The 26,718-nt window shown below is 38.2% G+C and overlaps 1 protein-coding gene across 4 annotated transcripts in view; it reads left to right on the plus strand.

Moving 5' to 3' along the window:
• Positions 1-26,718, plus strand: part of BUB1B (BUB1 mitotic checkpoint serine/threonine kinase B) — a 60,336-nt gene that overhangs the window by 16,944 nt on the left and 16,674 nt on the right. For 2 of the 4 annotated variants that reach the window (XM_019011019.4, XM_055363362.2), the window contains exons 6-14: positions 6,002-6,171; positions 7,454-7,668; positions 7,840-7,931; positions 18,791-19,020; positions 21,855-21,967; positions 22,485-22,600; positions 23,172-23,221; positions 24,648-24,708; positions 24,825-24,930. In XM_019011019.4, the coding sequence (XP_018866564.4) occupies positions 6,002-6,171; positions 7,454-7,668; positions 7,840-7,931; positions 18,791-19,020; positions 21,855-21,967; positions 22,485-22,600; positions 23,172-23,221; positions 24,648-24,708; positions 24,825-24,930 (1,153 nt within the window). Of the gene's footprint in view, positions 1-6,001; positions 6,172-7,453; positions 7,669-7,839; positions 7,932-18,790; positions 19,021-21,854; positions 21,968-22,484; positions 22,601-23,171; positions 23,222-24,632; positions 24,709-24,824; positions 24,931-26,718 lie in introns of all 4 variants that reach the window. The other 2 variants (XM_055363363.2, XM_055363361.2) reach the window with 1 other exon arrangement.

A 26,718-nucleotide genomic window follows, 5' to 3' on the forward strand; every position in this document is an offset into this window, starting at 1 on the left:
TAGAATCAGCTTTCTGGGATTTTGATTAGGATTATACAGGAATATGGTATAATTCTCCATTTATTTAGGCTTTTTTTTTTTTTTAAGTAAACTTTGGTAGATTTTTGTCTTTCAAGGAATTGATCCATTCATCCAAGTTAATGAGTTTGTGGGCATAGAGTTGTTCATAATATTCCCTTATTATGCTTTTAATGTCTGTAGGTTATATAGTGATTCTCCCTTTCTCCTGATACTGGTAATTTGTGTCTTCTCAGTCTGGCTTGGATATCAATTTTACTGATTGTTTTAGAAAACCAGCTTTTGGGTTCATTTCATTGATTTTTTTTTTCCTCTTAATGATTTTCTGTTCTTAATTTTATTTCTGCACTTTATTTCTTCTCACTTGCTTTGGATATAACTTGCTCTTCTTTTTGTAGTTTAAGGTGAAAGCCTAGATCACTGATTCTAGACCTTTCTCTTTTTCTAATATAAGCATTTAATGCTCTAAATTCCCTTGTAAGCACTGCTTTAGTTGTATCCCACAAGTTGTGATATTCTGTATTTTCATTTTAATTTAGTTCAAAATATTTTCTAGCTTACCCCGTGTCTTCCTTTTGACCCATGAGTTACTTAGAAGTGTATTACTTCAGTTAGGAAGTGTTTTTGGATTTTTCAGATATCTCTGTTATTGATATCTAGTTTAATTCCATAGTGGTCAGAGAACATAAGGTATATGGTTTCAAGTCTTAAATTTGTTAAGGTTTGTTTTATCACCCAGATTATGGTTTATCTTGGTGAATGTTTCATGTACACTTGAAAAATATGTGTATTCTGTTTTTTAGAGTGTAATATTCTGTAAATATAATTTAGGGCAAGTTGACTGGTAGTCTGTTCTGGTCTTCTGTATCATTGATGACTTTCTGTCTACTTGTTATATCAATTACTAAGAAGGGTTTTGAAGCCTCTTTGTGATTTTGTCTATTTCTTTTAGTCTCATCAGTTTTGCCTAATATATTTTGAAGTTCTTTTAGATGCATAAACATTTAGAATTGACCCCTGTATCATTATATAATGTCTCCCTTTATCCCTGATAATACTCCTTATTCAGAAGTCTACCTGGTCTGATATTAGTACAGCTATTCCAGCTTCCTTTTTGTTTGCGTGATACATCTTTTCCCTTTCTTTACTTTTTAAAAACCACATTTAAAAAAAAACACTCTTAGAGTTGTATAATCATCATTACAATCTAATTTTAGAACATTTTTAACACCCTAAAATGAACCCCATGCCCATTAGCAGTCACTCTCCATTCCTACTTACCTCGCTCCTAGGCAACCACTACTCTGCTTTTTGTCTCTATGGATTTGCTTATTCTGGACATTTCAGTTAAATGGAATCCTACAATACATGGTCTTTTGTGATTGGCTTCTTTTACTTAGCATACTATTTCCTTTTTTTTTTTCCAGGGAGGGAAGGGTGGAAAAGGGATTTTCAGCATACTATTTTCAAGGTTCATCATAAATGAACATAGTTGTGACGTGTATCAGTACTTTATTCCTGTTTATTGCCGAATGATATTCCATCATATGAATATTATTTATCCATTCATCAGTTAGTGAACATTTAGGTTGTTTGCACCTTTTGGCTGTTACAAAATAATACTGTTATATTTGCGTAACAGGTTTTTGTGTCATTTTCTTTTTACCCTTCTGTTAAGCTAGTTGAATTTAGCAGTGGAGGGTTATATACCAACTTTAGTGACACTTATGTTAATTAGCTTCTTTAACTTTTAACCTATGTCTTTATATTTTTTAAGTGGGTTTCTTATACACAGCAAATAGTTGGGTCTTGTTTTTTCTGTGAACTCTAACAATATCTTTTTTGTTATGTTGAGACCATTTAATAGAATTTTTAATATTGTTGGGTTTAGGTCTACTATTTTATTATTTGTTCCATGCCTTTTGTTCCTCTTCAGCCTCTTTCCTACCTTCTTTTGGATTATCTGAGTGTTTTTTAGTATTTCATTTTAATTTGTGTTATTGGCTTTTTGCCTCTTTCAACTTTAAGTGGTTGCTATAAGGTATATAATATACCTAAACTTTCACATTCTACTTAATGTTTTACCATTTAAAGTAAAATACAGAAGCTTTATAACCATAAAAGTTCCTTTATATTCCCTACCCTTTTGGTATACTTGCCATATGTATTACATCTATATGCATTGAAAACCCCACCAGACAATATTTTGTTTTGCTTTCAAAAGCCATATATATATCTCTCTCTTAAATAACTTAGGAAAATAGTCTGTTGTGTTTACCCTTTTTTTTGTTGTTGTTCTTTCTTCATTCCTGAAGCTCCAAGTTCCCTTCTAGTATCATTTCCCTTCAGTCTGAAGAACTTCTTTTAGCCACTTTCTTTTAGAGCAGGTCCGTTGTCAATTAATTCTCCTAGTTTTTCTTCATCTGAGAATGTCTTCATTTCATCTTTTTTCCTGAAAAATATTTCTACTGGATATAGAATTCTGGGTCAACGTTTCGTTTCTTTTTTTTTTTTTTTTTTTTTTTTTTTGAGATGGAGTCTTGCTCTGTCACCCAGGCTGGAGTGCAATGGATGGCACGATTTCAGCTCACTGCAACCCCCACCTCCCAGGCTCAAGTGATTCTCTTGCCTCAGCCTCCCGAGTAGCTGAGTAGCTGGGACTATAGGCATGCGCCACCACACCCGGCTAATTTTTGTATTTTTAGAAGAGATGGGGTTTCATCACATTGGCCAGGCTGGTCTCAAACTCCTGACTTCAAATGGTCTGCCCACCTTGGCCTCCCAAAGTGCTGGGATTACAGGCATGAGCCACTGTACCCAGCCAACATTTCTTTTCTTTCACCACTTTAATGATGTTATCCCACTGTCTTCTGGCCTCCTTGGTTTCTTTTTTCTTTTTCTTTTTTTTTTTTTTTTTTGAGACGGAGTCTCGCTCTGTCGTCCGGGCTAGAGTGCAGTGGCGCAATCTCGGCTTACTGCAAGCTCCGCCTCCTGGGATTACGCTATTCTCCTGCCTCAGCCTCCCGAGTAGCTGGGACTACAGGTGCCTGCCACCACGCCTGGCTAATTTTTGTATTTTTAGTAGAGATGGGGTTTCACCGTGTTAGCCAGGATGGTCTCGATCTCCTGATCTCGTGATGTGCCTGCCTCGGCCTCCCAAAGTGCTGGGATTACAGGCATGAGCCACTGCGCCAGGCCCTCTGTGGTTTCTAATAAGAAATCTGTAGTCATTTAGTAGTTCCTGACCTATACATAATGTGTTGATTTTCCTCTGGCCTTGTCCAAGATTTTTTCTTGTTTAGTTTTGGTTTTCAGAAGTTTGATTGTGATGTGTCTAGATGTGATTTTTTTTTTTTTTTTTTTTGAGACAGAGTCTAGCTCTGTTGCCTAGGCTGGAGTGCAGTGGCACGATCTCAGCTCACAGCAACCACCACCTCCCGGGTTCAAGCGATCCTCATGCCTCAGCCTCCTGAGTGGCTGGGATTACAGGCATGTGCCACTATACCCAGCTAATTTTGTATTTTTAGTAGAGATGGGGTTTCTCCATGTTGGTCAGGCTGGTCTCCAACTCCCAATCTCAGGTGATCCGCCCGCATCGGCCTCCCAAAGTGCTGGGATTACAGGCGTGAACCACCACGCCTGGCCTAGATGTGATTTTCTTTACATTTAATCTGTGCTTCACTGGGCCTTTTGAATTTGTAAATGTATGCCTTTCACAAAATTTGACAAGTTTTCAGCCATTATTTTTAAAATGATTTTTTATACCTATTATCTCTTTCTTCTTTCTCTCTCTGAGACTTCAGTTGCACAAATTTTAGACCATTTCCCCTGACTCTGCTACCAATAATCTGTCCAAATTAAACCTTTTGATATCATTCCATAGGTCCCTGAAGCTCTGTTTAACCATTTTTCTTTTTGTTTTTCAGATTGGCCCATTTTTATTGCTCTGTCTTCAGGTTCACTTGTTCTTTTCTCTTCCATCTCCATCCTGCTATTGAAACCATTCAACATAAATTTTTTATTTCAGATACTGTATTTTTCAATTCTAAAATTTCTGTTTCATTCTTTTTTATAATTTCTGTTTCTCTGTTGAGAATTTCTGTCTTTCCATTCATTTCAAATGTTTTTACCTTCATCTCATGGAACATAGTTATATTAGGTACTTTAAAATCTCCAGGCTGGGCACAGTGGCTCACGCCTGTAATCCCAACACGCTGGGAGGCCGAGGCGGGGGAATCACTTGAGGTCAGGAGTTTGAGACCAGCCTGGCCAATATGGTGAAACCCTGTCTCTACTAAAAATACAAAAATTAGCTGTGCATGGTTGTGGTTGCCTGTAATCTCAGCTACTTGGGAGGCTGAAGCAGGAGAATCGCTTGGACCCAGGAGGCAGAGGTTGTAGTGAGCCAAGATTGTGCCACTGTACTCCAGCTTGGGTGACAGAATGAGACTCCATCTCAAAAAACAAAATAAAATCTCCATCTGAAAACTATACCATCTGGGTCATTTTATGTTTGCATTTGCTTATTGTTTTTTCCTTTGAAAGTTGGTCACATTTTTCTAGTTCTTTGTGTGTCAAGTAATTCTTGTACCCTGGACATTTATCCTGACCATATGTTATAAGACTCTGATCCTGTTGGCCAATATTCCCTGGAGAATATCTATGTTTTTGTCTTAGTAGACAACCACACTTCAGATATTACAAGTTCTTTGTCATCTTGTGTGGCTGTTGGTTCCACTGTCAGTTCAGTTTTCAAGACCTTTGCTGTGTTGCTTTGGGTCTGTCCCATGCACGTCCTGCTTAAGGGTTAATCTGGGGCTTGGGCAGTGGTTTATATCATTGTTCAGTTCTCACAGCCTTTTCTGTGCTGCTTTGAATCTACCCTGTGCATGCATAGCTCAAGAGGGAACCTAAGATGTATGCCAATTCACATACAGAATTAGGAGATCCTCTTGTTCAGCTCATTCCTTTGCAGTTCTCCTCCCATATTCTTTGGCCTTCAGAGTCCTCTTTTCCCAGTCCTCAGGCCAGAAAGATGGGGTTTCTCTGAGTTTTACATTCACATACCACCACTGCAACAGTTCAAAACCACAAGAGAAAATAGAAGAATAAAAAAACAGGAAACAATCCTGCGTGGGTTGTTTCTTCAAGTTTTGACCCCTCTCCACAGTCTGCTTGCTTTTTGTTGACTTTTCAGAGCCCTCAGTTAGTTGCTTTTTTTGTATATTGTCTACAGTTTTTAATTCCTATCAGTGAGAGAAAGAGAAAAGGTATAGTGGGCATACTCCATCTTGGCCAACACCTGCAATTTATTCTGGGTTTTTTGGGGTTTTTTTTACCCTTATGATAATACTTTTTAAGGCTAGTTAAATGAAGCAGTGGTAGGAATGGAGAATCTCTTCTGATAATACTTAAAACTGTGGCAGCAGCATAGGAAGTTTACTTTTCAAACTTCTGCCAGCTTTGCTAAAGTACAATGTCATGTCATATGCAACTTCATTTCATATAGGTCAGGAGAAACTGTATATGTGTGTGCGTGCACGTGCGCGCGTGCACGTGCGCACATGCATGTGTATAGAAAAAGAGACACACTGATAAAATAGATGTGGCACAGTGTTAACAATCGGTGGGTCAAGTTTTCTAATAAAAAGTTAGTGAGGAAACTCTAATCTTAATAAACTCTGTGATCTTAGTCTTAATAACCCTAACGTGATCCTCAGATCAACTTAATGGTGATTTTCAGAATAATTTAAATTGGTCAAACTTAGGCATTTAAAGGGAGAGTTAAATAATTCTAGCCAAAACTTTTCATGATCTTAAGGTGACTCTCTTTACTTCCGAGAGAATAAACATGTTCTTTGGGATATTTCTGCATTCTTCCCCCAGCCTGCTCTTCTAATTTGTTTACTTTAACAAATAGGAAATTTTGAGTCTGGTAAAATAGTGGTCACCTCACTAAGAGTTGTGCATTCTGCTACTTTAGACAATTCCAAGCTCGAGTGTCTCGGCAAACTCTGTTGGCACTTGAGAAAGAAGAAGAGGAGGAAGTTTTTGAGTCTTCTGTACCACAACGAAGCACACTAGCTGAACTAAAGAGCAAAGGGAAAAAGACAGCAAGAGCTCCAATCATCCGTGTAGGAGGTGCGCTCAAGGGTAAGTTTGTTAAACGTTATTTCAGAAAACTGTTAGTTTCTAGTGGTAAAATCATGTAAGAAGATAATGCATAAATATACCTGTGGACACTTCTAGTTTGCTGAATACTGAGTAGCAAAAAGAAGGAAGTCAAAGGAGAGCTAATATTACAGTGTGCAGTAAAATCAAAATGCATCAGTAATTTTGTGTCCTAATTAAGAAAGACCTAACATTTAGGAAGCATCAAGATTTTCTGAGTTTGAATTGTTAGTTGAAAGAAGATATGTAGTAACATAGCAGGTGTTGTTAAAGTGAAGCTTACCTATACCAAAGCCTCAGAGAATGATACTAATATGGTTAAGAACCCTGCCTTCAGAGCCCTTTGGGACCAGAAATTAGACTCTCTATATACCCAAAGATCAGCAATAATTTTTTTTAATTAACACGGACTTTTTTTTTTTAAGAGATAGGTTCTTGCTCTGTTGCCTGAAACGTGGTAGTGCAATCATAGCTCACTGCAGCTTCAAACTCCTAGGCTCAAGCAGTCCTCTTGCCTCAGCCTCCCAAGTAGCTAGGATTATAGGTGTGAGCCACTGCATCTGGACAACACTGACTATTTTTTAGAGTAGTTTTAGGTTCATAGCAAAATTGAGCAGAAGGTACAGAGAATAATAAGCTTTTATTTACTAAATTTATAGCAGTTAGACATGTAAACCAGGCTGTTTTTTAAATCTCTTATTTCTTTCCTGGTATCAATTTATCAATAATCAGAATGTTGCTTGGTGGTTCTAGAATTAGGATATAGGGAGTGTATGGTCCCAAAGGCTATTTCATCCAGATCATGATGAAGCTTGGTTAGTAACCAGCCCCACAACAGAGAAAACCCCTAATAAATGGGTTAATTTTGTATTCTCTAGTTCCAGTATATCTCTGCTGATTTCCATTGAGAGAAAATTTAAAACTGAAGAATAAAACTTAGGTTAGTTTCTGATAAAACTAGATAATGTTATAATGATGACTGAAGGAAGATGCAGAATGTCTTTTTTGGAAATTTGTGAATAAAAGATGTGGGGTGACTGGAGGAGGGAAAAGAAGGCAGAATGTAAGTAACAAAGAATGGATAAAACGATTCTATTTTTGATTTATTAATTTTTTTAAAGATTATTTTTAAAATTTCTTTTTTTTTTTTTTCTGTTGTAGTGGAAATATTGTCCTTGAGTTGAGGAAGAATAGGTATACTTTATCTGGCATCTAAGTTAATAATGAAACATTTTACATGAGGTTTTAATATTTTTGCTCGTAGCTCCAAGCCAGAACAGAGGACTCCAAAATCCATTTCCTCAACAGATGCAAAGTAATAGTAGAATTACTGTTTTTGATGAAAATGCTGATGAGGCTTCTACAGCAGAGTTGTCTAAGCCTACAGTCCAGCCATGGATAGCACCCCCCATGCCCAGGGCCAAAGAGAATGAGCTGCAAGCAGGCCCTTGGAACACAGGCAGGTCCTTGGAACACAGGGTAAGGACTCTTAGATCCAGTGCTTTGCTGACACAACAAAGACTTCACATTTAGGGTAGAGAAGTATTTTTACCATCTCTTTTAATTCCTCTTGAATATTTAGCCATGGTCTATATATGCTGTCTGAGAACATAAAACTATGGTAATTTTAGTTTTCTTCTTCATCTCCAGCCTCGTGGCAATACAGCTTCACTGATAGCTGTACCCGCTGTGCTTCCCAGTTTCACTCCATATGTGGAAGAGACTGCACAACAGCCAGTTATGTGAGTGTGGTTTTTGGATGTTTTGAAGTGGGGATTATTAAGGGTGGGCAGAGGCACCTATTCTACTTCCCAAAGGCAGTTTCTTCTTTATGAAGATGAAAGTAACCAGGCCAGGCGCAGTAGCTCACACCTGTAATCCCAGCACAGGCTGAGGCAGGAGGATCCCTTGAGCCTAGGTGTTCAAGACCAGCCTGGGCAGCCTAGTGAGACCCTGTCTCTATTTATTAAAAAAAAAAGTAACCAGACAAAATTTTGCATATCCTTTATGTTTGTATTCCTTTGAGTATGTTAGGGTTAAAAGACCATTTGTTAATATTTTATTAAGGAATAAACATTAATTAGGTTTATATTTTCATTACTGAACATTGCTTTAGGAAAATCAATGGTGGCTATTCTGGAAGATGGATTGAACATACATAAATAAGCTATTGGAATAGTTCAGGCAAGGATATTAAGGGGCGGTATTTGGGCAGGGTAGTGGTAATGAAAGGAGAAGGGAGCTTGGATGGGAGAGGCTTCAGCAGTAGAGTTAGAAGATTTGTTTGATGGGATAATGGGGATGTAGGGAAAAGATAATGTGATTTAAATGAGACGTTCTCATTTTGTCATTGATAGTAATGAGAAATTATGATAGTTTTCCCTCTTATCCTGCTTTTTCCTTCTGGACATATTTTTCCTCTTTCTTCCTAATCCTTAGCATTTCTGTTTTTAAGAAAAAGTATAGTAGCTGGTGGTTAAATAAACAAGCCAGCCTGAGATTTAGTCTAATGCTTAACATTGCCTAGTTCTTTTTTTTTTTTTTTTTTTTTGAGATGGAGTCTCGCTCTGTCGCCCAGGCTGGAGTGTGGAGTGCAGTGGTGCGGTCTGGGCTCACTGGAAGCTCAGCCTCCCAGGTTCACGCCATTCTCCTGCCTCAGCCTCCCAAGTAGCTGGAACTACAGGCGTCTGCCACCACGCCCAGCTAATTTTTTTTTTTTTAGTGGACACGGGGTTTCACCGTGTTAGCCAGGATGGCCTCGATCTCCTGACCTAGTGATCCGCCCACCTTGGCCTCCCAAAGTGCTGGAATTACAGGCATGAGCCACCGCACCCGGCCTTAGTCCTAATACTAGGTTGAATTCTGTCCCAGTGCAAGAGTTACCTCATAACTAATTTATAACTCCCACTACATGCTAGGAATGCAAAAATAATAATTAAGATTTTGAGCAAAAATTCTGCCTAAGTGCTCAGGACAAGGGGAAGGCTATTTTTTTTCTTTTTTTTTTTTCTTTTTAAACAGAGTCTTGCTCTGTTGCCCAGCAGGCTGAAGTGCAGTGACACCATCTCAGCTCACTGCAACCTCGACCTCCTGGTTCAACGGGCATGGCAGCCCACGTTTGCCATCCCAGCACTTTGGGAGGCCAAGGTAGGAGAATCACTCCAGGCCAGGAGTTCGAGACCAGCCTGGGCAACATAGCAAAAACCTGACCCTACAAAACAAATTTTTTTTTTTTTTGAGACAGAGTCTCGCTCTGTTGCCCAGGCTGGAGTGCAGTGGCATGATCTCAGCTCACTGCAAGCTCTACCTCCCAGGTTCACGCCATTCTCCTGCCTCAGCCTCCCGAGTATCTGGGACTACAGGCGCCTGCCACCACGCCTGGCTAATTTTTTCTATTTTTTAGTAGAGACGGGATTTCACCGTGTTAGCCAGGATGGTCTCGATCTCCTGACCTCATGATCCACCCACCTCAGCCTCCCAAAGTGCTGGGATTACAGGTGTGAGCCACTGCACCCGGCCAACAATTTTTTTTTAATTAGCTGGGTATGGTGGTGGGTGCCTGTAGTCCTAACTACTCGAGTGGCTGAAGCAGGAGGATCACTTGAGCCCAAGAATTTGAAGCTACAGTAAGCTATGATCATGCCACAGCACTCCAGCCTGGGCAACAGGGCAAGAACCTATCTCTAAAAAATAAATCAATTATAATAATAAAGAAAAATCAGCTTGGCATCATGGCTCATGCCTGTAATTTCAGCACTTTGGGAGGCTGAGGTGAAAGGATCGCTTGAGCCCAGGAGTTCAAGACCAGCCTGGGCAACACACGGAGACCCTGTCTCCACAAAAAATTTAAAAATTAGCCAAGTGCAGTTGCTTGCACCTGTGGTCCCAGCTACTTGGGAGGCTAGGGATCACTTGAGCCCAGGAGTTTGTGGCTACGGTGAGCTGTGACTGCACCACTGCACTCTAGCCTGAGTACAGAGTGAGACCTTGTCTCAAAAATAAATAACGAAAATAAAAAAGAAAATCCTATGAGCCTTTATAGAAATTGATAACATACATTTGTAGATGTCTGGTTTTTCTAATGTTTCAAGTCATTTTGTAGAAACATGACTTATGTTAAAATTAATATGGTACAGGAAATATTAAACTTATTATTTTTGAGACGGAGTCTCACTCTGTTGCCCAGGCTGGAGTGCAGTGGTGCAGTCTTGGCTCACTGCAACCTCCGCCTCCTAAGTTCAAGCAATTCTCCTGCCTCAGCCTCCTGAGTAGCTGGGATTACAGGTTCGGGCCACCACGCCCGGCTGATTTTTGTATTTTTAGTAGAGACAGGGTTTCACCATGTTGGTCAGGCTGGTCTCGAACTGACCTCGTGATCTGCCTGTCTCGGCCTCCCAAAGTGCTGGGATTACAGGCATGAGCCACCGTGCCCGACCTAAACTTATTTTTATTTTAAATTCTTTTCCATGGATGTTTTATTTGACCTCTCCACACATTTTTCTTTAGGTTGCGTTTTGCTTAGTGATGTATAGAAGCTCTTCATAGATGAAGAAAATCAGCTAAAAATCTATAATACGAGTTGCAAATATTTTCCCCCTACTTTGTCCTTGTCTTTTGGCTTCATGTAGCAGTAACCATTATGCTTTTAATTATCATACAGTCAAATTTAAGTTTTCTTTTTTTTTTTTTTTTCGAGACAGAGTCTTGCTCTATTACCCAGGCTGGAGTGCAGTGGCGCCGTCTCAGCTCGCTGTAACCTCCGCCTCCCGGGTTCAAGCAATTCTCCTGCCTCAGCCACCCGAGTAGCTGGCATTATAGACGCCCGCCACCACGCCCAGCTAATTTTTGTATTTTTAGTAGAGCCATGGTTTCACCATATTGGCCAGGCTGGTCTCGAACTCCTGACCTCGAGATCTGCCCGCCTTAGCCTCCCAAAGTGCCGGGATTACAGGCATGAGCCACTGCACTCAGCCTTTTAAAGCTTTTTTTTTTTTTTTCTAAACTTCATCGAAATATAATTCCGTGGCTTTTAGTATGTTCACAGAGTTGTGCAACCCTTACCACAATCAATTTTACAGCATTTTTATCACTCCAGAAAGAACCTTGTACCCATACCTGTAAGACTCAATTCCCCACCATTACCCCAATCCCCACCCTAGCAACCAAGTGTTTTTTTCTCTATAGATAATTTACCAATTCTAGACATCTCGTGTAAATAATATAATATGTGGTCTTTGTTTTTTTTTGTTTGTTTGTTTTTTGTTTTTTAGACAGAGTCTTGCTCTGTCGCCCAGGCTGGAGTACATTGGTGCAATCTCTGCTCACTGCAACCTTCGCCTCTCCAGTTCAAGCATTTCTCCTGTCTCAGCCTCCTGAGTATCTGGGACTACAGGCATGTGCCACCACTCCTGGCTAACTTTTGTATTTTCAGTAAAGACAGGCTTTCACCACGTTGGCCAGGCTGGTCTCAAACTCCTGACCTCAAGTGGTCCGCCCACCTCGGCTTCCCAGACTGCTGGGATTATAGGCGTGAGCCACTGCGTCTGGGCAGTGTATGGTCTTTTCTAACTGGTTTCTTTGACTTAGGGTAGTGTTTTCAAGGTTCATCCACGTTGTGACATGTATCAGTACTTCATTATTTTTTATTGCCAAGTAATATTCCGTTGTGTGGCTTCACAACATTTTATTTAACCATTCATCAGTTGATACAAATTTTAATTGTTTTCATTTTTTGGCTATTATGGATAATGCTGCTGTGAATACCGTGTATACATTTTTGTGTGGACATGTGTTTTCGTTTTTCTTGGCTGTATACCTAGGAGAGGAATTGCTGGATCATGTGATAACTCCATGTTTAATATTTTGAGGAACTGTCAAATTGTTTTCCAAAAAAGCCGTACCATTTTACCTTCTCACATTCCCCTAATGTACGAGTACTCCAATTCCTTCCCAACACTTGTTATTATGCTTTTTTGGTTATTGTCATTCTAACAGAGATGTGAAGTGGTATTTCACTGGTTTTGATTTGCATTTTCCTAGTGACTAATGATGTTGAGCCTATTTTCATAGGTTTATTGGCCTTTTGTATATCTTCTTTGGAGAAATGACTGTTTAAATCCTTGGCCTATTTTTCCTTTGGATTACAGTAGTCCCTCCTCATCTGTAGGAGATACGTTCCAAGACTCCAGTGGATGCCCGAAACTTGATAGTACCAAACCGTTTATATACTATGTTTTATCTTATACATGTACTGTGGCCATAACTTTTGCAGTTTGAGGTATGACAGCAAAACTAACTTTTTTTCCTTCTTCACAATTTCACTGATAGAAGATTCATTCTTACTGTAAATCTTATCAACTTCAGCATGTGATTTATTTTTTATTTTTATTTTTATTTTTTTTAGTGAAAGTTGAGGCTGGGCGTGGTGGCTGATGCCTGTAATCTCAGCACTTTGGCTTTGGGAGGCTGGGGCAGGAGGATTGCTTGAGACCAGGAGTTCAAGACCAGCCTGAGCAATATAGTGAGACCCCATCTCTACTAAAAATAAAAATACACTGGCTGGGCATAGTGGCACATGCCTATGGTTTCTGTTACTATGGAAGATGAGGTGGGAGGATTGTTTGTGCCCAGGAGTCTACGGCTGCAGTGAGCCAGGGTCACGCCACTGTACTCCAGCCTAGGCAACAGATTCAGATCCTGTCTCTAAAAATAAAATAAAACAATAAAATAAAAGTTAAGAACTTTCACCTTTGGCATATCCAAATCACCAACATCGCTACTCTTGTGCTTTGGGGCCATTATTAAGTATAATAAGGGTTACTTGAACATAAGAACTGCAATGCTGGGACAGCTGATCTGATAAGAGTCAGCTGCTAAGTGACTAATATGTGGATGCCGAACAAAAGGATGTTTCACATCCTAGGTGGAACAAAATGGGAATATATGGGATTTCATCAGGATAGTTTTTTTCTTTTTTGAAACCGAGTCTCACTCTGTTGCCCAGGCTGGAGTGCAGTAGTGCCATCGTGGCTCACTGCAACCTCAGCCTCCCGGGTTCAACCGATTCTTGTACCTCAGCCTCCCAAGTAGCTGAGATTACAGGCTTGTGCCATCACACCCAGGTAATTTTTGTGTTTTTAGTAGAGACGGGGTTTCGCCATATTGCCCAGGCTGGTCTCAAGCTCTTGGGCTCAAGTGATCCACCCGACTCAGCATCCCAAAATGCTGGGATTACAGGCATGAGCCACTGCACATGGCCAGAATGACTTGTAATTTAAAACTGATGAATTATTTCTGGAATTTTTCACTTAATATTTTTGGACCACCATTGACCATAGATAACTGAAACTGCTGAAAGTGAAACCATGAGTAAGAGGAAACTACTCTATTTGGTTTTTTATTGTTGAGTTTAAGAGTCTTTTATGTATTCTAGATACAACTTCTTATCAGATACATGATTTGCAAATATTTTCTCCCATTCTGGGTTGTCATTTTATTTTCTCAATGATCTCTTTTGAAGACCAAAAGTTATTTAAAATTTTGATGAAATGCAATTTATCTGTTTTTTAAAATTTTGTCCCTGAGCTTTCAGTGTCATATCTAAGAAGGCTCTGACTAATCCAAAGTCATGAAGATTTGCTTTTATACATTTTCTTCTAGGAGTTTTATAGTTTTAGCTCTTATATTTAGGTCTGTGATCCATTCTTAGCTAATTTTTGTGTATGGTGTAAGGAAGGAGTCCAAATTCATTTTTCTTCATGTGGATATCCAGTGGTCCCAGCACCACTTGTTGAAGACTACTCTTTTGCCATTGAATGGTCTTGGCACTCTTGTTGAAATATCAGTTGACCAAAATGTATGAATTTATTTCTAGACTCTTAATTCTATTCCATTGATCTTTTTGTCTATCCTTATGTCAATACCACACAGTCTTTTTTTTTTTCCCCTACACAATCTCGATTACTGCAGATTGGTAGTAACTTTTGAAATTGAGAAGGATGAATCCAACTTTGTTCCTCTTTTTAAAGATTGTTTTGACTATTCTGATTCTCTTGTAATTCCTTATACATTTTAAGGTTAGCCTGTCAATTTCTGCAGAAAAGCCAGCTGGAATTTTGATAGGGATTCTGTTGAATCTGTAGGTTAATTTAATGATATTGACATCTTAAAAATATTAAGTCTTCTGGTCCATGAACATGGGATGTCTTTCCAGTTATGTATATCTTTGAATTCTTTCAGTGTTTTGTAGGTTTCAGAATACAAGTTTTGCACTTCTTTCTCTTTAATTAATAGACTTTATTTTTTAGGGCAGTGTTAGGTTTGCAGAAAAATGGAGTAGAAAGTACAGAGAGTTCCCACATACTCCCTCCCCACCCCTCAACCCTGTACACAGTTTTTCCTATTACTAACTTCATGCATGAGTATGGTACATTTGTTATAATTGATGAACCAATATTGATACATTATTATTGGTTAAAGTTCTTTGTTTACATTAGGATTCACTCTAATGTGTTTTACAGTTCTGTGTGTTTTAACAAATACATAATATTATCTATCCATCATTACAGTGTCATTCAGAATTGTTTCATTGTCCCAGAAATCCCCTTTGCTCCATTTGTTCATCCCTTTCTCTCTCTCCCAAAATCCCCTGTAACTATTGATCTTTTCATTGTCTCTATAGTTCTGCCCTTTCCAGAAAATCATGTAGCTGGAATCATAGTATATGTAGCCTTTTCAATCTGGCTCCTTCCACTTAACAATAAGGTTCCTCTGCATCTTCTTCTGGCGCAATACCTCATTTATAGTGCTGAATGATATTCCATTGTATAGATGTGCCACGATTTGTTTATCCATTCGCCCACAGGAGGTCATTTTGGTGACTTACAAGTTTTAGCAATTATGAATAAGGTTGCTGTAGACATTCATGTGCAGGTTTGTTTGTTTTAAATAGTCTTGTTCTTTCACCTACGCTGGAGTACAGTAGCATGATCCTGGCTCACTGCAGTCCTGACTCCTGGACTCAAGTGATCCTCCCACCTCATCCTCCCTAGTAGCTGGGACTACAGGTGCATGCCACCATGGCTGGCTTATTATTATTTTTTTTAAAGATGGGGTCTCACTGTGTTGCCCAGCCTGGTCTTGAACTCCTGGGATCAAGTGATCTTCCTGTCTCAGCCTCCCAAAGCACTGGGATTACAGGCATGAGTCACCACACCCAGCCAGGTTTTGGTGCAGACATAAGTTTTCAACTCATTTGGCTGGATTGTAAAATAAGACTAATTTTAGCTTTGTAGGGAAGTGCCAAGTTATTTTTCAAAGTAGCTATACTGTTTTGCATTCCTACCACCCATCAATGAGAGCTTCTATTGTTCCACATCCTTGGCAGCATTCAGTGTTGTCAATATTTTAGATTTTAACCACTCTAATAGGTGTGCAGCAGTATCTTATTGTTTTAATTTGCAATTCCTTAATGACATCTGGGAAGCATCTTTTCATATGCTTACTACCATCTTTTTTTTTTTTCATATGCTTATTACCACCTTTTTTTTTTTCCCCCTTAGAGACAGTGTCTCACTCTGTTGCCCAGGCTGGTCTCAAGCAATCCTCCTGCCTTATCCATCCTGGTAGTTGGGACTATAGGTGCATGACACCATGCCTGGCTAATTTTTTTTTTTTAAAGACAGGGTCTCAGCTGGGCGTGGTGGCTCATGCTTGTAATCCCAGTACTTTGGAAGGTGAGGCAGGTGGATCATGAGGTCAGGAGTTTGCCAACATAGCAAAACCCCATCTCTACTAAAAATACAAAAATTAGCTGGGCGTGGTGGCAGGTGCCTGTAATCCCAGCTACTCGGGAGGCGGAGGCAGGAGAATCACTTGAACCTGAGAGGCGGAGGTTGCAGTGAGCTGCGATCATGCCATTGCACTCCAGCCTGGGTGACAAGAGCAAGATTCTGTCTAAAAAAAAAAACAGGGTCTCACTGTATTGCCCAGGCTGGTCTTGAACTCCTGGCCTCAAGTGATCCTCCTGCCTCAGCCTCCCGAAGTGCTGGAATTACAGGCCACTGTGTCCAACTTCCGTCTATATGTCTTCTCTCATTTCCTTATTTTAAATTTATTGTGAAGTATTTTACTATTTTTGAAGCTATAGTAAATAGAATTGTTTTCTTAATTTCATTTTCTTTTTTCCCCTTTTTTACATGCTGCCTTGAGATGTGATTAATTTTATTTTCAGATTGTTCATTGCAAATGGATAAAATACGTTGATTTTGTATACTGATCTTGTATTCTTTGACTTTGATGAACTCGTTTGTTATCTAAGACCATATCTTCTGCAAAAAGAGATAGTTTTGCTTCTTCCTTTCCCATCTGGACTCCTTTTCTTTGTTTCTCTTGCCTAATAGCCTTGACTAGAACTTCTAGTACAATGTTGTATAGAAGTGACAAGAATGGACATCCTTGTCTAGTTCCTGATCTTAGGGGGAAAGCATCTAGCCTTTTACCATGAAGTATGATGTTAGTGTGGGTTTTTCATAGATGTCCTCTAGCAGGTTGAGCAAGTTGGGGAAACTTTTTAAGCATGTAAATGCTTGGACCCTACCATTACAGTTTTTGATTCACCGAGTCTGGGAAGGACCGGTATCTTTAGTTGTACAAAGGTATATAAGAAAATAAAAGGTATATAAGTTATTCTGATCCACAGGGTTGAAAATATCTGCTGTATCATGGTTGAGGTATCTTATACTTCATTCTTTTAAAAGCTATGCTGCCACTCTGATTCTTCCCCCTCAGCTGAGCACCTTGGACTTAATATTATTAGGTTCCTAATGCTATATTCTTAACTCTAATTCTTTTGGATACTAAACCATGAAAAATGGATTGTATTGCATAGGTTACCTTCTTTTTATATACTGGTTATGATTAGGATATGGTATTAAGATTTGCTTTCACCTATAAGTAATATAAGCTACTTGATTATCCCACTTATGGCTAATTTCCTTCCTTATCATAGCAGAGGTGGTACTCAGAACATAATTTTATTTTCCTTTTTTTTACATTTCAATAGGTTTTGGGGAATGGGTGGTGTTTGGTTACACAAATAAGTTACTTAGCAGTTATTTCTGAAATTTTGGTGCACCCGTCACCCGAGCAGTGTACACTGTACCCGATGTGTAGTCTTTTAACCCTTACTCCCCCCATCCTTTCCCCCAAATCCCCAAAGTCCATTGTATCATTTTTATGCCTTTGTGTCCTTATAGCTTAGCTCCCACTTATAAGTGAGAACATATGATATTTGGTTTTCCATTCCTCAGTTACGTCACTTAGAATAATGGTCTCCAATTCCATCCAGGTTGCTTCAAATGCCATTTTTTTGTTCCTTTTTGTGGCTGAGTAGTATTTCATGGTAGATATATACCACATTTTCTTTATCCACGCATTGATTGATGGGCATTTGGGCTGGTTCCTTATTTTTGCAGTTGTGAATTATGCTGCTAAAATATGCATGTGCAAGTATCTTTTTCATATAATGACTTCTTTTCCTCTGGGTAGATACCCAGGAGTGGGATTGCTGGATCAAATGGTGGATCTACTTTTAGTTCCTTAAGGAATCTCCATACTGTTTTCCATAGTGGTTGTACGAGTTTACATTCCCCCCAACAGTGTAAACGTGTTCCCGTTTCACCACATCCATGCCAGTATCTATTATTTTTTTATTTTTTTATTATGGCCATTCTCACAGGAGTAAGGGGTTATTGCATTGTGGTTTTGATTTGCATTTCCCTGATAATTAGTGATGCTGAACATTTTTTCATATGCTCGTTGGCCATTTGTTTATCTTTTGAAAATTGTCTATTCATGTCCTTAGCCCACTTTTTGATAGGATTGTTTGTTTTTTTCTTGCTGATTTGTTTGAGTTCCTGGTAGATTCTGGATATTAGTCCTTTGTTGGATGCATAGATTGTGAAGATTTTCTCCCACTCTGTGGGTTGTCTGTTTACTCTGCTGATTATTCCTTTTGCTGTGCAGAAGCTTTTTAGTTTAGTTTAGCCACATCTAATTATCTTTGTTTTTGTTGCGTTTGCTTTTGGGTTCTTGGTCATGAAGTCTTTACCTAAGCCAATGTCTAGGAGGGTTTTTCCAATGTTATCGTCTAGAATTTTTATGGTTTCAGATCTTAGATTTAATTAAGTCTTTGATCCACCTTGAGTTGATTTTTTGTATAAGGTGAGAGAGGAGGATCTAGTTTCATTCTCCTACTTGTGACTTGCCAATTATCCCAGCACCATTTGTTGAATAGAGTATCTTTCCCCACTTTATGCTTTTGTTTGCTTTGTCAAAGATCAGTTGACTGTGAGTATTTGGCTTTATTTCTGGGCTCTCTATTCTGTTCCATTGATCTATATGCCTGTTTTTATACCAGTATTGTGCTGTTTTGGTGACTATGGCCTTACAGCATAGTTTGAAGTCAGGTAATGTAAGGCCTCCAGATTTGCAGAACATAATTATTGATGGCCCTTGTAAATTATTTTTAGCTTCTTTTATCAATCTTATTGATTTTTTTTTATTTTGACCCATATGAATAATAGTAATTTTGCTTCTTTAGGACACCATGTAAAATTGAACCTAGTATAAACCACATCCTAAGCACCAGAAAGCCTGGAAAGGAAGAAGGAGATCCTCTACAAAGGGTTCAGAGCCATCAGCAAGCGTCTGAGGAGAAGAAAGAGAAGATGATGTATTGTAAGGAGAAGATTTATGCAGGAGTAGGGGAATTCTCCTTTGAAGAAATTCGGGCTGAAGTTTTCCGGAAGAAATTAAAAGAGCAAAGGGAAGGTGTGTGTAATTCAAGTTTGTGAAGAGGACTTAACTTAGTTGTGTGAAGGTTGAGCTGATCTATTAAGTCTGAAGAAAACTAACCTTATAGTTTGTACCTTTGTATGATGTTTCTATGGTAGTACTGTTTCTTTCTGTGTATCAGCCAAAATCCCACTGCTGCCTTCTATGGTTGTACTGTTTCTGTGTATCAGCCAAACTCCCATTGCTGCCTTCCATGAAAACTCCTTGGGGTGTGGGGGCACTGAGTATGTTTAGAAGTAAAGGAAGAAGTTCTGAACTGTATGAACAATTTATATTCCCCAATACAATAAGCAAGCAGCTATGATCCCTGACATGCATATATGTACATTCCATGCATCCCTATTAAGTACTTTTCCTAATGTTATTGCTTGAAATATTTCACTTTACCTTTGATACTTTGTCTGAAATTTCTCCAAGGGCTTATTTAGATTAACATAGTAGGTCATACTGCAATGATTTAGATTATAGATATTCGTATTGTTTTTTAAAGACATATTTCTAAGTTAAAGGAAAAGGTTTAAAAATTGAGATATGGGGAATTTTTGGGAAACAGGAAGCAGTTCTGATTCTGGAGCCTGGAGTACTTGAAGGCAAGAGGTAGGGCAGAATGGGCTGGAAAGTAGGGAAGTAAGGCATATGGGGCTTAAGGCATGAGAAGGTGAAGGAGAATAAAGAAGGGTACAGAAAATGAGGTAGGGGAGGGTCCACTTCCATTTAGACATTTTTTATTAGGATCTGTAAGGAGAAAGTAATGTTTCTTTTATACATCCATATCCAGAATAACCTACTAATATAGCTCAGCTCTCTTAACAGGATGTGGTGTTTGTGGGGTTAGCTGGGAAACTTAACCATCACTTATACTTTGAGGAGCAATCTTTTCTGAGTTCCAGGTGACAACCTGGAAGGAAACTTTGGTAAAGCAGACTGTTAGTAAGTTTGGAATTGCTTTCATTTGTTACACTAATTAGTGTCATCCAAGATTGTCAAAAGTGCTCTGGGTTCAAATGGAACTTGTGTGTCTAGGTAGAAGAGAGGGATGGTTGCAAAGCAAGGTGTTGAGTAAGGCTTTTAGAAAAGGAGAACCACTCCAGCAAAGAAATAGGCTAGGAGGGTGGCCAAATATGAACCACAAAAGGAACTAGGTATCTAGATAAAAACTGTTTCCTAAGGGAAGAGCTTAGTCTGTACCAGAGATATAGAAGGAAAATGAAAGTCCATTTTAGGGCCAGGCACAGTGGCTCACACCTGTAATCCCAGCACTTTGGGAAAAAAAAGACCAGCCTGGGCAACATGGTGAATTCTCATCTCTGTGGGAAAAAGAAAAGGTACATTTTGTTTTCAACTAGCCAAAGAAGGACCTACTCTAGATTACATGGGATTTAATTAGGAATAAGAAGGCATTGACCTCTGAGAATTTTTTAATACTCATTTCTATTGTGGTTTTTTTTTTTTTAATAGAGAGATGGGGTCTCCCTGTGTTGCCCAGGCTGGTCTCAAACTCCTGGGCTCAAGCCATCCTTCCCACCTTGGCCTTTCAAAGTGCTGGGATTATAGGCATGAGCCACCATGCAGACCTTAATGCTCATTTCTAAGCTGGTCTCTGAATCTATTTCATGAACTTGTATAAATTCCCATCTGTGTATAAGTTTGTACCCTTACATAAATCCTCATTTCAATAAATGTGGTTTCTAGTTACTGTCAAAAACTGGCTTCAAAGACTTGCCAACTACTTACTCTCAGGGAAGAATACAAGAAAAGAGGAAGCCACAATCAGGGCCTACACAAAGGTTGTTTTTTCTTTGCGTTGTACTTCCAAATCATTTTTTCCCTCTTCTTTCAAAAACTTTAGCTTCTTTCAGATTTCTGTCCTTTAATTCTTTTCTATCTCCTGAGCCTCCTTAGTGTACTCACCTCAGACTTTTCAGTCACACCCCATCATTCATTAATTGACTAATAAGCACATGGCTCACTATCTATGCCTCTTTACCCTAACCTGCAAAACCCTGCATGGCCAAGCATGTGCCTGTAGTCCCAGCTACTCAGGAGGGTGAGGCAGAAGGATTGAGCCCACAAGTTTGAGACCAGCCTGGGCAATATAGCAAGACCTCATCTCCAAAAACAAACAAAACTCCATGTGGCTTAGCCTTTGCCTACCTCTCCAACCCCATCTTTTTCTATTCACCCTCTTACTATGCTGCAACTACACTGGACTTCCTTTGGATTCTTAGACACAGTGGTCTTTTCCTGCATTGGGGCCTTTGTGCCACCTAGTTTATTAGCCTAGAATCTTTCCCCAGAACTTTGGCCCCTTATCATTTAAATTACAGCTTAATACTGTCACTTTATCAGAATGATCTTCCCTGATCACTGGTCTTAAGTAGCCCTCCCTTGGCCTCCATCTCCCTACCCAGTCAAACATTCTCACGTCACCTATTTTATTCTTTTTCCTAAACTGATTTTCTTGTGTGTGTGTTGCCCCCAAATTTGAATGTTAGCATCACATAACCAAGGACTTTGTACTATGTACCACTGAAACCTAAGTACTCAGAGTTGTGCTTGGCACATAGTAGGTATTCAATGTTTTTTTCCTTTTAGTAGAAACCTGTGTTGTTCAAAGGTATTCTATTTTTTTATTGAATGGATAAAGAAAAGAATAGAGGCCTAGACCACAAGTTGAGGACCTTATTCCACTTAAATCATTTTCATCTGTATTAGTAACATATATGTTGAGGAGATGAGCTCCAAAGGCAGTTTTTGACAGAATGAGTTACTATGAGGAATAATACCTCAAGCAACTTTACTGTTTCTAGCTGAGCTATTGACCAGTGCAGAGAAGAGAGCAGAAATGCAGAAACAGATTGAAGAGATGGAGAAGAAGCTAAAAGAAATCCAAACTACTCAGCAAGAAAGAACAGGTGATCAGGTAATTTTTCTTTTTTCAATACACAAAACTAGAATTTATTGAAACAAATTTAAACATTATAAAAATATAGAAGGTTAAAGTCCTCCCAACCCCCATTTAGAGTTTCTGGTAGTTTCTTAGCTGTTAGTAGCCGGAAAGTTGAGCGGGAAAGTAATTTAACAGGTGACTTCAAACGGAATTTGTGGCATGTGAAATAAGTGGTGCAGTTTATTGACTTCTTAGTTATACTCCAAATCATTATGTTGTTAATTCTGGCTTAAGCTTTTTATTCTAGCTATGTTCCATTAAAATGGGATTGCCTAAAGAAATTTAGTATATGCCTGGCACTGCTCAGTTGAGTACAACAGTGCCGGTTTAGAGTAGGAATAAAAATTATTGGAAATGACTTTTGTGGTACACTCATTTTGTACTGTTAGTGGATGTCTAGGGAAAGAGTACAGTAAAGCTAATGTTAGAGCTAGAAAATAGCATTTTCTGGATGGGAGGGACATTGATTTTGTTTATTTAATGCAAACAGCAAGAAGAGACGATGCCTACAAAGGAGACAACTAAACTGCAAATTGCTTCCGAGTCTCAGAAAATACCAGGAATGACTCTATCCAGTTCTGTTTGTCAAGTAAACTGTTGTGCCAGGTAAGACTACATAGGTGGAAGGGACAATGCATATAGGAGGGCATTTAGAACCAACCTTTGACTCTCTAGTGCCTTGAAGTCTCTTTGACGTTTACAGTATCGAGACATGGTTTTTGTAAGTCTCTGTCACAACATAAGCTTTGATGCTGATGAGGGAGGACAGAGCATTGACCATTTTCCACTGAAGAAACATGTTTCTTATAGAAACAAATACATATACTGTTTTTAAAAAACAAAATCACCCATTTCTACCACTAAGAGATGACTACCATTAACACTGTTCTGTCTCTTCTTTTGTGTTGTATTTTTGTTTTGTTTTATAAAAATGGCAGCTTACCATTTTGTAATCTGCTTATACTATTAATGCAACTTGACATCTATTATCAAATATATTTCTGCAACATTTTTGATAACCAAAGCTTCCATCTTCTTTAAGAGAATTTGAATTGACAGTAATAATTTATGTTAGAGTAAATATTATATTTAATGGAAAAGCCTCTTGGACTTTTAAAAATTAAACAGTTCTTTCTGTGGGTATTGAGCACATGATTTAAAACAAGTTTCTTCACAGAGAAACTTCACTTGCGGAGAACATTTGGCAGGAACAACCTCATTCTAAAGGTGAGTTGTATTTGACAGCCTTGAGAAGAACTTGCTGATAACAAATGTATTATGTAATAAATGGTAAATATTTTTAATTATGATAAAGGGATTGAAAGACAGGGGGACTAGGATACTAGGAATTTAGCATAAGCATATGCTTTATGATAGGAAAGACATTTGAAAGAGTATTTTTTTAAAGATTCCTCAGTGCTTCAAAATATTTGGTTTAATTGTAATTTTAAATTTACACTAACCACCAAATCTTATACTTTAGTTACTGTACACTAAACAGCAAAGACACTAAGGAAAGTGTTTCTTTTCAGGGAAAAAAAAATTTAAAGCTATTTTATACTCAAATTGGTTTTCTTTTCTTCAAAATGTGTTAAAAGTGGTGAAACATGAATATCTACTTGTAAATGGTTTGACAAAAATAAAAATAAAAAACATTAAAATCTAATTAAACCTCTGTTTCTAACCGACAATTTATTGGAAATATAAAGCATGGAGGAACGTTGTTAAACAACACAGCAGGATGGAATTGGCAAAATCCAGCATTATGGGGCTAGCAACCCAGTTTGTTCAACAAAAATTCCCCCCAAAACTCTATAGAATAAAAGAGATTTAAGAGGCATTTGAACAGTCACAGTATACGGATCTTAACTCTGCATTCCCAATTCAAACAAACTTTAAAAAAAATTTTTTTTTATTTATTAATATTTTTTTGAGACTGAGTCTCGCTCTGTCGCCCAGGCTGGAGTGCGGTGGCGCGATCTCAGCTCACTACAAGCTCTGCCTCCTGGGTTCATGCCATTCTCCTGCCTCAGCCTCCCGACTAGCTGGGACTACAGGCGCCCACCACCACGCCTGGCTAATTTTTTTTTGTATTTTTAGTAGAGACGGGGTTTCATCATGTTAGCCAGGATGGTCTCGATCTCCTGACCTCGTGATCCGCCCACCATGGCCTCCCAAAGTGCTGGGATTACAGGTGTGAGCCACCACACCCGGCCAAAACATTTTTTTAATTGGTAAAATATGAAACTTCTCACTGGACATTTGATATTAATATATATATTCATAAATTGTTCATTTTATAGGTAGGTATCATGTTTTGGGATTGGGATTTTTAAAAAGCCTCTTTTAGAAATATATACTGAAATATTTGCAGATAAAATGACATGTCTGGAATTTGCTTTAAAATAATCCTGTTGGGTTGGGTTTGGGGAGTAGTGACAGTGGTAGAGAATCTAAATGGAACAAGATCATCTAAGTTTAGGTAATTGGTAAATTGTTTAATGACCTTTTATATGTTTGAAGCTTTTTGTTATTAAAAAAGCAGATTGCCTTCCTGCTTTCAAACAACACAAAATATTGATTAATTTATCTGGTTGTCTTGAAGAGTAAAGCATTTACTCCTAGAGTATGTATCTAGTCTCTCTTTCTCTAGGTCCCAGTGTACCTTTCTCCATTTTTGATGAGTTTCTTCTTTCAGAAAAGAAGAATAAAAGGTACGTTGTTTTTTTGGTTTTTTTTTTACTTAAGAATTTTCTGTTATTATAAGTGAGGATAAATTAGGGGTTACTGTTATGAAAAAAATTGCTAAGTGAGGTATGTCTTTTTCCAGTCCTCCTGCAGATCCCCCACGAGTTTTAGCTCAACGAAGACCCCTTGCAGTTCTCAAAACCTCAGAAAGCATCACCTCAAATGAAGATGTGTCTCCAGATGTTTGTGTAAGGAGCAGTATCCTTAAGTTAATGTAAATGGGCTAGTGGATTGTTTATTCAAATCCACAAAAGCTTAAGGTTAAAATTGAAACCACTGACTTGAATTAAGCACATGAAAAGATGCTCAGCATTACTACTCAACAGGGAAATGCAAATCAAAACCACAGTGAGATACTACTTTATATCCTCTAGGATAGCTATAATAAAAAATTACGCACAGTAACAAGTGTTGGCAAAATTGTGGAGAAATTAGAACATACATTATTGCTGGGAATGTAAAATGGTGTAGCCACTTTGGAAAACAGTTTGGCAGCTCTTTAAAATGTTAAACACAGTTACCATATGATCCTGCAGATCTCTGCCCGGGTATATACTCAAAATAATTGAAAACACATGTTCACACGAAAAATTTGTACACAAATGTTCATAGCCGTATTACTCATGATAGTGGAAACAACCCCAAATGTCCATCAACTGATGAATGGATAAACAAAATGTTATGTATCCATACCACGAAATATTATTTGGCAACAAAAAGGAATGAAGTACTAATACCTGTCACAACATAGATGAATCTTGAAAACGTTATGTCAAGTGAATGAAGCCAGATACAAAGACCACATATTATATTATCTCATTTTCATGAAATATCCAGAATAGGCAAAGGTGTCATGGATTGAGGTTTTCCAGGGGATTAGAGGGTGGTGGAGAGTGACTGCTAATGGGTATAGGGTTTCTTTTTGGAGTGATGAAAGTATTCTGGAATTAGATAGTGATGATGGTTGTACAACCTTGTGAATTTACTAAAAACCACTGAAATATACTTTAAAAGGGTCAATTTTATGGTATATGAATTATATCTCAATTTTTATAAGTAGGGAAAAATCACTAATTTTAAAGCCTTTTGTATTTTTAATTTTTTAACCAACATAGCAAAAGACATTTGTTCTTTTTTATATAAAATACCTTTTGTGGCAATGCAAAAGTTATGTGGGCCAATCATTTTTCTTCAGTAATGTTCTATATTAACCGCTATAGACTAACGACATAATACTTAAGGTAAAAAGACCCTGTGTAGACATTTAAGTCAAAGTAAATAACCTTTATCATTGGCATTTTATTAAAGTTTTAAGGAGGAAAAATCATTCTCTTCAAACCAGCCTCTGGAAGCTTGTCATGAGACTGAAAAGAATTGAGTATGTTTAATCTGAAGACTTTTAAGGGGTGATGTGAGCAGTAGCTTTAGTAACTTAAAGCAGTGTTTTCCACATCCTAGGGAATCATTTGGAGGAAGTTTTTTAAAAGCACTTTTTCATTGTAGTTTCTTCTCTGTTGATGTATATTTTATATCCAGTAAACTGCACAAATATTGTACAGCTAGATGAATTTTTCCATGCAATTTTTTCCCATATCAAGATACAGAATATTTCCATCAACTCAGAAGAGACTAGCGAGTCTTTTGTGACTAACAGTGCTTAAGCCCCATTCCATCTAGGTGCCATTGGAATTTCCAGGGAAGAAGTCCAAGCATGTATTTTTGTCTTTTTAAAAATACTTTCTCAGATAATTCTGCTACAGTTAGTCTACTGACTGCTATGAAAAGACAGTGATGTAAGAGTAATTAATTACATACTGTGTTCTGGAGTAAACCACCAGAGAACATGATGAACAGGCTAGATTTGGATGCAGTGGTTCTAGATTCAGCTGTTCAAGGATATGCTTAATTGTTAAAGGAGTCCAACTTCATCTACCTTTTTTTTTTTTAACCAGTCTTTTACTTGAATTTTGTTAATA

The sequence above is a fragment of the Gorilla gorilla genome, chromosome 16, assembly GCF_029281585.2.
Source record: "Gorilla gorilla gorilla isolate KB3781 chromosome 16, NHGRI_mGorGor1-v2.1_pri, whole genome shotgun sequence".
Classification (NCBI taxonomy): domain Eukaryota; kingdom Metazoa; phylum Chordata; class Mammalia; order Primates; family Hominidae; genus Gorilla; species Gorilla gorilla.